A 13,870-nucleotide genomic window follows, 5' to 3' on the forward strand; every position below is an offset into this window, starting at 1 on the left:
TAGTTACATCCCTGAAAACACTAGTTTCATTAGGCCTGAGGCACATAAGTCATTAGCTCCCAGTCTCAATATCCCTCTCAGTAGTAGTTCTAGTAGGCCATCAGCTGTCTAACACTTTAGTTGATTTTGTTCATTTGTTGTTATGTACAAGAATCTTTACAGTCAACATGTATTTCTAGATGCTGTGTTGAAATTGCTGGCAGAGTCTATTCTATACAAACTGAACAATCTGGCCCCTTGTTTTATTTATAAAGGTTCAATGTATCTATGCCTGCCTACTTCAATCTGCAAGGGAGTGTCAGAAAGGCCCCGCATTCGCCGAGCCGTGAGTTATCACTAACTTTTCAGATGTGTTAATGAATGTGGAACAAACGCAGCTTTGTGTTTAAAAAATGAACCCCCACCCAAAAAAAAAACCTTTTACCACAGTAGCAGGCGTGATTGAATAAGGGATTTTTCTAAATTTTTAGTTTTACAAATAACCTGTTAAAACTGAAGACTTAGCCTCTAGAAAACCTATTGTTGAACTGCTCCGAAGCTGTTCTAGCCTGTGAATTACTGGTCTTAATATTGTGTTGCACCTGCAGGCAAATTAGGTGTCTCTTGTTCTGGAAATTTTCATTTGTTTAAAAACTTGAATAAAGTTCAGCCCATCTGAAAATGTTACAGTTTAGTTTTTCTGTGCATCGCAGTGATATTTAAAAATGAGATTAATAGAATGAAGGATGGCATTTTATTGTATACTTATACAAATGGATTGGGCTTGTTGAACCTTTTAATAGATTTAAAATTCTCAGATGTTTCAGGTTTATTAGAATGGAGAAGTGACTACATTCATAATTGCAAAATTTATCCACCCTCTTTAACATACATCAGTAATGGTGGGATGGGAAAAAGTTGTAAACTGAACTTGTATTTTTTACTCCAACAGCTGTCCTTGCTTCAGTAATTCACCAGTAGGTTTTCATTTAATAGTGATCTTAGGAGTTTATTGCATTTTAATGAGTAGATAGACACACTCTGTGAGATTTTTGAGATGTTTAATAACTCCTGTATCTCTACAGGAAAAAAATTGAATGACCTCACTTCCAGAAATGGAATAGTGACTGTTCCATTATGACTTTTTAAGGAAAACAAATCCTGCAATAAACCCCTCTTCCCCTGAATAATTGGTTATTTGGAACTGAAGTATACAACCTTGTTCACAGATGGACTTATTTAAACTTGCAGTTGGACTTCGTTGTGTGGTAAGCAGGTTGATACTTCTGCTGTGATGCAGGAGCTACACCATTATGAAAATTGAATTAAAATGCTTCCAGCTCAGCAACATGCAGCAGATGGGATCTATGACATGGGGGTTGCAAGCTTCTATAAAAGTAATGTTACTTACAGGCAATTTCCATTTGTGTGACAGGTTCTTTCAGGTTTCTAATCACTTAATCCATTCTTCTGTCCTCTATTTACCGTACCCCACCAGAAATAAGAGGTTGCTTTGCATCCAAGAAGAAAGTAATAGAAGAAATGGCAGATGGTATTCAGTGGAGGCTCTAAATGTGTATTACATGTTTGTAAGATAATTTATATGCTAACTGCCAAGTACAAATCCATCATGGTAGCTAACATAAAATCTGGAAAAGACACCTTTATAGCATCTTACAATGATGCTATCCTAGCCAAAAATTTTTCTCTAATATACTGTTTTCACTAAAAAAAAGTATTTTAAGATACTTGGAAAAGTAGAAGCTTATAATTATATTTAAGCAGCAACTAATTTAATTTAAAACATAGTTAGTGTTTGGGTACATATTAAAGGATACTTAATCCTTCAAATTTTAGCTTCCATTAGGTTTTCCTTGTTCATTGTGGGACAAAGGAATTGTTAACACTTTGAACATAACACTTGTCAAAGCAGACTGGCTTTTCTCTAACCTGGAGTGTCTTCATTTCTATATTTCAGGGGATACTACCCGTCAGCGAATCAAATTCAGTGATGACCGAGTGTGCAAGAGCCACCTCCTAAACTGCTGCCCTCATGATGTCCTCTCAGGAACAGTATGTAGCTTAATCTTGTATTTTGTTTACAGGAACAATAATAGAAATCCAGTCTTCTATTTCAGTCTCAGTATGCCTGCAAAATGACTTAAATATCCAAAAGAGTTAACTTTACAGTTTTTTGAAAATGTCTGCCTTGGTTTCCCCTCTAATATTTGGAATATTTTGGGCAACTTCGTACATAGTCAGAGAGTATGTGGGTGCATGTGTAAATAATCCTTACAGACATTTATCATGCATGGGTTCTGTGCTGTAACATTTCTGATATATCCTATAGAAATGCAGCTATGTTCAAGTTCTCTCTTTCATTAGAAAGGTTATAGAGAAGGAATGAATGGTTGAATATAATATTTTGTAATGGAAGCTATGATGGTCCATGTAGACAAAATAGCTCTTTCTACTGGAGAATCCATTACAGTGGCCTCTCCTCTGCCACATCCACTAGAGAAGGTTAAAAAAATAATTGAAAATAAATTGCAAAAAGCAGGATAGCGGATAGGTTTTTTGGCTTGGTGGATTTCCCGTAGCATTTCCCCAGTGCTAGAAGAAGTAGAAGTATTATGACTCAGTGCTAACAGAAGTGCCACATGTAGGCAGATGCTCCTACTATTTAGTAGCAGGGCTGGAAAAGGCTTTTGGGAGCCTATTTTATGCAGGACCTGATTTTTATTTATTTTTACTTTTATATATTTTATATCAATTTTCTATGCTTTCTTTTTTAATCATTTAAGCATGTCCTTCAGAGATATTTTCCAAAATGGAACTTGGAAACAACAAAAAGCCTTGTTGGAAACTTACTTGGAAGTCAAAAGAACTGAAATTAGTAGACTTGATATGGCTGATTCACCTATCCCTTAGGGTATGTCTACGCTGCAGAGGGAGATCAAAGCTGCTGCTGTAAATCTTCCAGGTTCGAATTAGCAGTCGCGTTAAGACAGCTAATTCAATCTGAGGGGACGCTCCTGTCAATGCCGGTAACCCTCATTTCACAAGGAGTAAGGGAAGTTAAAGTGTTCTTCTTTCAACTTCCTGCAGTGTAGACAGTGCCAAAAAGTAGGGTTAAACTACTTCAACTTCAGCTATGCATATCTTAATTCAGCTTTGAAGTTGCATACCTCTACTTTGTCCTATAGTACAGTAGAGTCTCGATTATCCAATCTAAATGGGACCGGAGGATGGTTAGATAGTGGAAATGTCAAATAATATGGAATACTAATAAAAAACAGAGGTACAAATATGTATAAACTTAATTTATTACTAAATCTAATGAAAAAATAAAATAGAATATTTCAACAAACAAAAATAGAATTTACAACACTTTCATGAATATACAAAAGTTTAGTTTTTAAAGAAATGAGTGATCGGGAGTTGTTTTTGGGCATCCTTACTTTTCTTCGTGGCAAGATCACGCCAGCATCTGAACAGCAGTAAATCTGGAGCAGTTGCTTCCCTCTGTTGCTCAATGTAAATTAGTGCTGAGTCGAGAGCCTTTACTCGTTCACTGTCACTCAGTTTATGCACTTTCTCTAGTCTTGATAATATCATCGTCATCACCATGATTCACAAGGTCAATTAAATATCAGTCAGTTCTTGTTGCTCATCTTTTTCCATCCATTCCTGTACATCATCATTGCTAACATCTTCACAGCTCGGTATCTGTTTCAATAAGACTAAAAGATTTTCACAACTTTCTTGACTTGATTCTTCGTTATATTCATCATTTTCTCCAATGATCGAGGCAGCCAGTAGTAGCTGTGAAGTCGGCTTCTCCTTCATTGTGAAATGCCAGTTCTTTTTCTTGTAGAATAGGTCCAGTTATTGGCATGCTGTTGAACCACAAAAATAAAGCTTTGTCTTTGCTGTGTTGAACCACAAAAATAAAGCTTCACTCACCTTTCATACTCGCATTTTTCATCGTCTTTTTTTTTTCAGACCTGCATTTGAAGCCCTACAGAGCACCATTTTTCAATTTCATTTTTTCTTTTCCAGTTGCCAACAGTAATACACCCCACACCATATTCTGACCCCACTTTTTGCATAGTTTCACCATTATCTGGTTTTTGTAAAGCTTCCAGTTTTTGTTCCAATGAAACAACTACTTTCTTTCTCTTTTCACTTGCCATGCTGATAAAGAAATTTCAGTCTACTTTGGAATAATCAAACAAAAGCACAACTACACTTCTGTGTGTGGTGTAGGTACGCGGCGCTGATTGTGATTGGCTGTTGTACATGCTGATTTCTTATTTGTCAATTCTTCATGTTGGTGGGCAGCATGTCAGATAAAACAGAATTTCAGATAAGCAAAGGTCGGAAAATCGAGACTATTGTGTAGACATAAGCTTAGGGTACATCTACACAGGAACATTATTTCAAATAACTAGCATTACTTTGAAATAACTTAACTGCCTGCTGTATAGATGCGGACTATTTCAAAATAATGTCGAAATACTGTCAAGCTGGAGGACTACAGTAGAGTCCCGATCATCCGATCTAAACGGGACCGACAGGTGGTCGGATTACCGAAAATGTTGGATAATATGGAGTACAGAACATTACCTGTACAGTAGTTGATTCGGGTGCTCCGGGCGAAGGGCAGCAGCATGTTGGGGATGTTCCGCTTGGAGGCCGCCGAGGAGGGTGGTGGCAGCAGGAGCAGTATCAGCAGCGCCCAGAGCAGCGGGGCAGCAAGTAGGGCCATTCTCTCGGCCCATGCCTGGGGGCTGCAGGGAGAGATGGGGACCAAGCGGCGCTGGCAGGAGGCTCCAACCCGCAGGCTGGACTGTCAATCGCCCGTTGTGCGCTGCAATTCAAGGGACTTCAGCAGCTGGGGCAGGAGAAATGAGCCTGGTCACAGGGCGGGCCGGCGGCAGCGCGGGGTTTCAGTTTGGCTTTCAGGGGCTGCTGCTGGAGCCTCTTCAGCCAGGGAGGCTGCATGCGGCATGGCAGCGTGGGGCAGTTGGCCTTGGGGGAGCTGCATACTCGCGCTGCGCTAGGCTGGCTGGGGATTTCTTGCGGAACCCCTGACAATGGTCCGTGGAACCCCAGGGTTTATCCGGCTATGTCGGACTCTACTGTACTTGTTCTGATTCCTGTAACCCTCATTGTATGAGGAATAAGGGAAGTCAGAGGAAGAGAGTTCTATTTCTAAATAAGTACTGTGTAGATGCTCCCAATTTCGAAATAAGCTGTTTTGAAATAAGCTATGCAATTGACATAGCTCAATTTGTCTAGTTTATTTCAAGTTAAACCCTAGTGTTTAGATGCACCGTTAGTGTACTTCCCAAGTAGCCATGATGGCTGGTTCCCTTTTCCTCCCTTAGGAATTAAGGTATAAAGAACCTTTCCAGGCCCTTCACAGTATTTTCAGATGCACAAGGGGATCACAAAATACAGGACTATGTAGCACTTTAAAGACTAACAAGATGGTTTATTAGATGATGAGCTTTCGTGGGCTAGACCCACTTCCTCAGATCAAGTAGTAGAAGAAAATAGTCACAACCATATATACCAAAGGATACAATTTTAAAAAATGAACACATATGAAAAGGACAAATCAAATTTCAGAACAGAAGGGGGTTCTGAAGGTGAATGTCTGTGGGCTAATGATATTAGAGGTGATAATTGGGGAAGCTATCTTTGTAATGGGTAAGATAACTAGATCCTTTGTTTAAACTCAGATGTAGTGTGTCAAATTTTAGCATGAATGACAGCTCATACACAGGTTTCCCCATTTGAAAGCCTCGTGTTCTCTGTACTTGTGATCTAGAAGTTGTAGCTCTGTCCCTCCCTTCCCTAAATGGCCTTTACCAAATCAGAGACAGAAGAGAATGAGAGAAATAAGAGGAAAAAGGAAAAAAGGCTAAGTAAGTAAATTATGGCTGATTTGAAAGTCTTAGCTTTTCTCTTAACAGTGTGGAAGATGCTGAACCTAGAACAGTAAGGGCCATTTACAGAGCACATCTTTAGCTTCACTGAATTGCATAGATATTTGTGTTCCTCTTATCTTTCCTCATTACCTAAAACAGTTTCTTCCTTACGTTAGCATAACTAACTTTTGTCCTGGTCTCAAAGATAATTTTTTAAATCAACAGCTCCCCACTCTTCCTCAATCCCAAGTCTTCTGAAAAGGTAAAGCAGTTGATCTCCAAGTCACTAACTCACTTCAAGCTTTTAGCGTTTTTAGAAAGCAGACTCTTTGACGCACTCCAGGAATACCATGACTAACACACTTTGTATTCTCAAATTCTTCTGTGTGCTAGCAGGTTAGGAAACAGTGATGGTCTATGAATAACTGCCTGTATTACTCCACCTTCAACCACTCCTTGATTTGTTAATATAGGAAACCTGGCAATGTAGGAAACATTGTAATGGGTTGCAGACCTCATGCATGGATGGAGAATGGGGATTAATACCTCTCTCTACCTCCCGCTGCCTGCCTACCCTTTCCCCCCATACTCTGTTAGGATTCTCCACAGACTGCTTTTATTATCACTAGCTTGGAGAAGTATGTGGGCCATAATTCTGCATAAAGATGTAATATTCATATGTGTTCACACTTAATTACTCAGAAAATCCCTCCCCTTCGAAAATTTTTTTTTGCAAAGTTTGTTCAAATAAGCACCTTCCTGGCCTACTTTACACTGATCTACAGATGAGCTTCAAAGTCTTATATTCAGCATAAAAACTCCTTTTTTGTGTGTGGGACAAACTTCCTGGTTCAAGAAAAATGAAAAGGCTTAGTCTGTTTTCAAATGTGTTCATTCTCACTAAGGGTATGTCTACACTTGAAGCCTAATTCGAACTAGGGTTGCAAATGTAGGCATTCGGAATTGCATATCAAGCCCGGGATTTAAATATCCCGTGCTTGATTTGCATCTTCCCGGCCGGGCACCTTTTTTTTTTAAATTTACAAGGCCGAAGTAACTGCCTGCGTCTACACAAACTACCTGTTATTCCTCCTGCAATGAGGTTTAACAGGTAGTTCGAACTAGGGCTTTATTTCAAATGCCCGTTTCACTGCCACGTGTAGACGCGGGCAGTTACTTCGGGCTTGTAAATTAAAAAGGCGCCCGGTCGGGAAGATGCAAATCAAGTGCGGGATATTTAAATCCCGGGCTTGATTTGCAATTCTGAATGCCTACATTTGCAGCCCTAGTTCGAATTAGGTTGCAAGTGTAGACATACCCTATGTGCTTTGAAGGCTTATGTATTCTGGACCTCTCTGCTCTAAATATTGTATTCTTAGATTATTTCATGTAGAATTGATATCTCTTCTAACAAAGGATTTGCACCTCTGGAGAACTGGTCTCCTTAAGGCGTATTTCCATTTTTATCAGCAACATTTTTTCCACCTTACTCGGACTGAATCCTTAAGATACCGGGGATATTAACACGTAACCAGTACCCGAGGAGCAGTCCATGGCCCGCTGTTGGAAGTTGAAGCAGCTCTGCTGGCCCCATGTAGGGCTGGAAGCAGCTGGGCAGGAGCAGCTTCTGTCTGGGGTGGGAGAGGGAGGCCTCACTTGCTCCTGTTTAATCAGTTAACTGGTTAAATTTAAAATTTAACTGGTTAACTAACTAAATTGAATTCTCCATCCCTATAAGATACAGAGCATCTCCTACCATGTAGCTCTGAACCCAGTAAAAAAAACTGAAGAACTTATTGCTTTCATTTGCAGCAATTGCAAAAGAATCCCCATAGGCAGGCCTTTTACATGATCTTTCCTGGAGTAGGCAAGATATGACTCAGTCCACGGACCCACCTGCCAGGACACTCAAGCACGCAACAGCCACTGTTTTAAATGCAGGGCTGCTCTGTGTGTCTCTCTGCTCTGGAGGGAGAGGGAGGCTTCATGTGATCTTCCTGCCTCCAGTCCAATCCTCAGCTTCTATTGGCTGGAAACAAACAGCCAATAGGAGCTGAGAGATTGGCCAGAGGGATGAGAACAGTGCAAGTCTCTCACCCCTCCCAAAGGTGAAAGCCACATGGAGGGAGCAGCCTGTGTTTTCAAGTAGTCTGGGGCTGCATCAGGCAGGGAGCCCACCCTGCCTTGGGGGTGCTGCAAGGCTCCTGTCTGGGAGATGCTTAAGTAAGTGCCTCCCAGCCAAAGCCTGTCTCTAGCACCCAGCCCTTCCCCCAGGTCACGATCCAAACCCTTTGCCCCAGGGCACAACTTCCTTCCAGACCCTGTATCCCTTCCTATACCCTCCCCCAGGCCAGAATCCTCTCCTGCGCCTAAAACAGAGTATTTTGGGTTCTGTCAAAGACATCCTACAAACAGAGGGTAGAAGCATTAAGCATATTCTAACACTATAAAGTCAATAGCCAGTATGCCAGGAGCAGTGTTCCCTCTAATTTTTTCCATCCATGTATGGAATACATTTTATTCTACACACTGAGATGTGGATGGGCACCTCCAGTAGAAACATATGATAACAGCTATGGGAAATCTGTTCAGATGCAGTCCAGCAGATTAATCTCTTGGATGGCAGTCCTAGCACTCACTTTATAGGAATCGCTGTCTGAGAGTGAGTATGTTTCTAGTAAATGACCTTACATGCAGACAAGGTGGTTTTCAGACTTATTTCTGATTTTGCCCTACAAAGACACTTTCTGCATAATATGCATAAACACACTATCAAACATTCAAAAAAATAATAATGGACCCAAATTATCATGAGACCTTTAACTGTCTTCTATTTTTGAACCTTTAGAATTCATATCTTCGAGGTTTTTGTCCCCCAGTGAGGAGGGAGCAATTTTTTTGGTATGGAAGCAGAGGTTCTTGCATAATCAAATGATTCCGAGAACAGGAGCTCTTAAGTAAAATAAAAAATAAAACCCCACAAAGTGTTGCTAGTCTCATGACAAAATCTTGAAAGATGGCAACATTTTAGATTGCTATCCTCATATAAATGGTGTCACCGTACATCAGATGTGTTCTTGCTTTGTTTTACTTGTTCCCAAATCAGATAATAAGTACCTCTGCTTCTGTTTTCCTCTTGTTAGAGCAATGGATCTCTAAAATTTACATCACCCTCCATATTTTTGGAAGGGAGTTTGTGCACTTCTGTCTATTTCCCATAACTCAGTGGTCCCCAACGCAGTGCCCGTGGGCACCATGGTGCCCGCCAGGGCATTTGTGTGCCCACTTAGTGACCAGGGCCAGCCCGAACCATCCTTGCGCCCTGGGCGCGCAGCGCACATACGCGGCCCCAGGCACGGTGCCGTCCCCAGATGTACGGCGCGTGCACGGGCACCCGGCAGCCCCAAAAGGATGGGGACCACTGCCATAACTACTGCTTAGAGTGATGGATCCTGCTATGGAGAAAGGTTAAAACTAGTTTCCTTACCTGTAATTTCATGTTCTCGTATATAGGATTTGCTGTTCTGGCCAGACAGGTTATTATGGGAGATTCTGTTCATCTGTCATGGAATTAAACTGGAAAGAGTGAATGTTAATAACAAAATACTGCATATTTAAATCTTATCTTTTTTTTAAATTTCTTCAATTCAAATGAGTACTGACATGCTTCTCTAACCTTTTTTTCTCCATAACTTTAAAATAGAGAAGGATGAATAATGTTTTTTGTATTCATCTGGCAATTTCAGAAGATCAAAAACAAATTGTTGCTAATTGAATAGAAAACAATTTTGAATTTAGTTTCAACTTGATTTTTTTTTCAATTTTCCAATCAGTGTTTCAGTGCTGTTGAAACGTTTCATTTTGTTCCAGAAAACTTTTAGACTTTCAAGCATTTTGACAAAAGCATAGTAAAGGATTCATAAAATAGCCTGAGAAGGAACCTCCCTTGTAAGATTTAGATTAGTGATTAAGGCACTCATCTGGGATGTGAGACCAGAGTTCAGTTTGCTGCTCTGCCTGAACTAGGAATCCCACATCAGCTCTCTTCATTCGGCAGAGTGGACAGTTGAACTCCAGACTCCCACATCCTGGACAGTTCAACTTCAGACTCTCACGTCCTATGTGAGTATACCCTAAGTACTGATCTAAAAATTATAAGGGAGGCTCCTCTGGCTGTTTTGTGAATTCTTTCCTATGCTTTTGTCAAAATGCCTGAAAGTATAAACAAGTTTTTGGGGACAAAACATTTTGTTTTGGCATTACTGAAATGTCTGGTTTGCTTGATCAATATATTTATGTATAGTTCTGGTCAATCTAAAACTACTTTTTTCAATGAATAAACTCTTTATCTGGAAATCTTACCCAGTTCTACTTTGAAAACCACTGCATGGATCAGACAACCATCTTTATGCCAGCAGGAGAAGCTAGCATTCTAGGAATTAGGGAGAAGAGGAGGAAGAGAAACTTTTTTTGTGTACTCTGGTTCTAGGAACATTGGAAGTAAGACAATACAGGCAGTCCCCGGGTTACGTACAAGATAGGGACTGTAGGTTTGTTCTTAAGTTGAATCTGTATGTAAGTCGGAACTGGCGTCAGCCGCTGCTGAAACTGATCAGTTTCAACCGCGGCTGAATCTGGATGCCAGTTCTGACTTACATACGGATTCAACTTAAGAAACCCAGGGGTCCCCAAGTCAGCTGCTGCTGAAACTGATCAGCGGCTGATTCCAGGAAGCCTGGGGCAGAGCAACTCTGCCTCGGGCTTCCTGTAGTCAGCCACTGGTCAGTTTCAGCAGCGGCTGACTTGGGGACGCCTGGGGCAGAGCAGCTGGGGTGCTGCTGGGTTGCTCCAGTAGCGCGGCTCCTCCGCGCTACTGGAGCAACCCAGCAGCACCCCAGCTGCTCTGCCCCAGGCGTCCTGATTCAGCCGCTGCTGAAACTGACCAGCAGTGGCTGAATCAGGACGCCTGGGGCAGAGCAGCTGGGGTTCTGCCGGGTTGGTCCGGAGCGGTGCTGCGGGACCAACCCAGCAGCCCCCAGCTGCTCTGCCCCAGGGGTAGGCAAGAAAAGCCTGGTCTGCTGGGGGGAGGGGGGCACTAGCTGCACCCCCCCCTCCCCTCCAAGCAGACCAGAGGGACAGGAGCAAAGTCGCAGAGCACGCCCGCAGCGGGACAGCCCAAGCGCGCCTGGGCTGTCCCGCTGTGGGCGTGCTCCAAGGCTTTGCTCCTGTCCCCCTGGTCTGCTGGGGGGGTCCAGCAAAGCCGCTGGACCCCCACAGCAGACCAGGGACACCAGAGCAAAGCCGCCACCTGGGCGGCTTTGCTCGTTTGCCCGGGAGCAAAGGCGCCCAAGCGGCGGCTTTGCTCGGGTGTCCCTGGTCTGCTGGGGGGGTCCAGTGGCTTTGCTGGACCCCCCCCAGCAGACCAGGGGGACAGGAGCAAAGCTGCCCATGCGGGCGGAGTCCCGCCGCCTGGGCAGCTTTGCTCCGGGGCAAACGAGCAAAGCCGCCCAGGCGGCGGGACTCCCGCCGCCTGGGCGGCTTTGCTCGGGTGTCCCTGGTCTGCTGAGGGGGTCCAGCTGCTTTGCTGGCCCCCCCCCCCCCCCCCCCAGCAGACCAGAGGGACAGGAGCAAAGCCGCCCAGGCAGGGGGAGTCCCGCTGCCTGGGCGGCTTTGCTCGTTTGCCCCGGAGCAGACCAGGGGGACAGGAGCAAAGCCGCCCAGGCGGGGGGAGTCCCGCTGCCTGGGCAGCTTTGCTCCGGGGCAAACGAGCATAATATAGATCATGTATAAAAGACTCAGAGGGGTAGCCATGTTAGTCAAACTTCAAAAAAGCGTAGTCCTGTAGCACCTTAGACGAACAAAATATGTTTATAAGTTTATATATATATATATATATATATATATATATATATATATATATATATATATAAATAAAAATAATCATTAGCTTTTGAGGTCAAAACCCACTTCCTAAGATGAGTGGAGGGGAAAAAAAGGGGAACCTCCAAATTTATAACGAAGGGAGAAGGGGAGGAGGAAAAAACCTGTCAATTGTAGTGCCAGTGCTAATGAGGCTAATTGAGTGGGCTGTAAGTGTTACAACTAGCTTTTGATGTCATTTGGTGTTGAATATAGGGGTCCATCCAGTTCATGTCTTTGCTCAAGCCATGAGAGATACTGTCAAATTTGCATAGGAAAGCAAGTCCCCAGTGTGTGTGTCTAGTTGGTTTCTAAAATTTCAATGGGGTAGGTGGGTGGAAGGTTCATCAGTATATTCAGAAGTGTGCACACTTCAGAGGTTGCATGTGTGCCTGTTGTATTACTTCAACAAGCAACTTTGCATATACACACAGATTAATATATTAATCATAATACATGTATTTCATAAAATATATTATATTTTCCAAAATATTGGTGTATAGTTGAATGATAAAAAGGTGAAAATTAGAAAAAATATTTTGAAAAACCTCTTTTTTTAAAAAAAAATTGGTTTAAACCGAAAATGAAGGGCTGACACAAGTTATAAATATATATTCAGGAAATTATTAAAATGTTTGAAGCAAAAACTTATCCTTGAAACTGAGGAAATTCACTGATGTTCCTTTGCCATAATCTCAACTCTACCATGTTACCATTGACCATACTTCCCTATCAAATACTCAAGCAGCCAAGCAACAAAACTACTGTTTACAAGTTGTAAATTGTTTACAGTTGTCTTGTAAATTGCTATCCAATATCTTCAGTACCAGCCTGCTGGTCCAAGTTTTAAATGAAGAACACAGAGGGAAACTGCCTGCCACTTGCTGTATTAGAGGCAGCAATGTGGGGTGGCAGGTAGGGAGCCTTTCTGGAGGCAGCAGCATGAGTGGTAGGGGGCTCCCAGGGAGTGCAGTGGTGCGGGCCCTGCCCCCAGGGGAACACTGAGTAACTGTAACCCAGAGGTGGTGGTGGGGAACTTAAGGCCCGGAGGCCAGATGTGGCCCCTGACTTGCCTGGCCCTGGCCCTGGAGATTCAGGGCTCCCCTGAAGCTTTGGGAGCCCAATGTGGTGCTCCAGCCTCCCCTCCCTCTCCGCCCCCCTCCCGCCCTTGCACCTCTGTGGAACTGGAGTGTAAAAAAAATCTATTAGCCTAGGCCACCACCTCAATTTGAAGCCATGGGGGTTTTTTTTTCTTCTCACTTGTGTGCGGCCCTTGATCCAAAAAGGTCCCCACCACATGCAACCATTAAAAATTGTTGCAGTTACATAGTTATTAAAATAAATTATTTTTAACATCTCTATAATTGAGTGCACTTCATAAAAGCCTCCCTTTCATTTGTAGAAATGGTACTCCAGCATGAGTGCCTTTCTTTCTTACTGCCACAGTGGAAGACAAAGTTCAATGCCTCAGATACCAACCCATTTAAAACTTAATAGGAAGGGCACCTTTAAAGTCTCCCAGAAACTTGTTGGGAAGCAGTGGTGTTCCTGGAAGTATTGATGTTTATATGCTGCTTCATCATGGCTGTCTCATCATATGACCGTCTGCATTGTGCACTACTTCCAGTTTCTGAAGTCTTTTTGCAACCCCTGTGGTGTCCATTTTTGCACCAGTCTTGTTTCAAGGTAGCAAAGAAATCAATGATGCCTTGGTCTGTAACGAACAAACAAACAAAAAAAACAAAAAACAAAAACCCCAAACCTTGTAGTCTAGACATAGCCTCAGCTATAGCAGAACTGTTCGGACACCATGAACTTAAGAGTGAGATTAAGTGGCCTTTTTTGAAAAACTTCACCTGCGTCTAGACTGCTGCCGTACTCTTTCAAAATTAAATAAAAAACACGGCGGTTTTTTCGACTGCAGTAAACCTCATTTTATGAGGAAGAATGCTTTTTCCCGAAAGAGAGCATCCAGATTGCCTGGGTACTCTTTCAAAAAAGCGGATCGCTTTTTCAAAAAAGTTGTTGCTGTC

At 42.6% G+C, this 13,870-nt stretch overlaps 1 protein-coding gene across 4 annotated transcripts in view; it reads left to right on the forward strand.

Moving 5' to 3' along the window:
• LOC102463405 (putative RNA-binding protein Luc7-like 2) overlaps window positions 1–13,870 on the forward strand; it is a 75,052-nt gene that overhangs the window by 31,117 nt on the left and 30,065 nt on the right. For 2 of the 4 annotated variants that reach the window (XM_014575832.4, XM_075935393.2), the window contains one exon: window positions 1,958–2,052. In XM_014575832.4, the coding sequence (XP_014431318.1) occupies window positions 1,958–2,052 (95 nt within the window). Of the gene's footprint in view, window positions 1–254; window positions 326–1,064; window positions 1,248–1,957; window positions 2,053–13,870 lie in introns of those variants that run through there. The other 2 variants (XM_025187091.2, XM_075935401.2) reach the window with 2 other exon arrangements.

The sequence above is a fragment of the Pelodiscus sinensis genome, chromosome 1 (genome assembly GCF_052426305.1).
Source record: "Pelodiscus sinensis isolate ZL-2025 chromosome 1, ASM5242630v1, whole genome shotgun sequence".
NCBI classification, from domain to species: Eukaryota; Metazoa; Chordata; order Testudines; family Trionychidae; genus Pelodiscus; species Pelodiscus sinensis.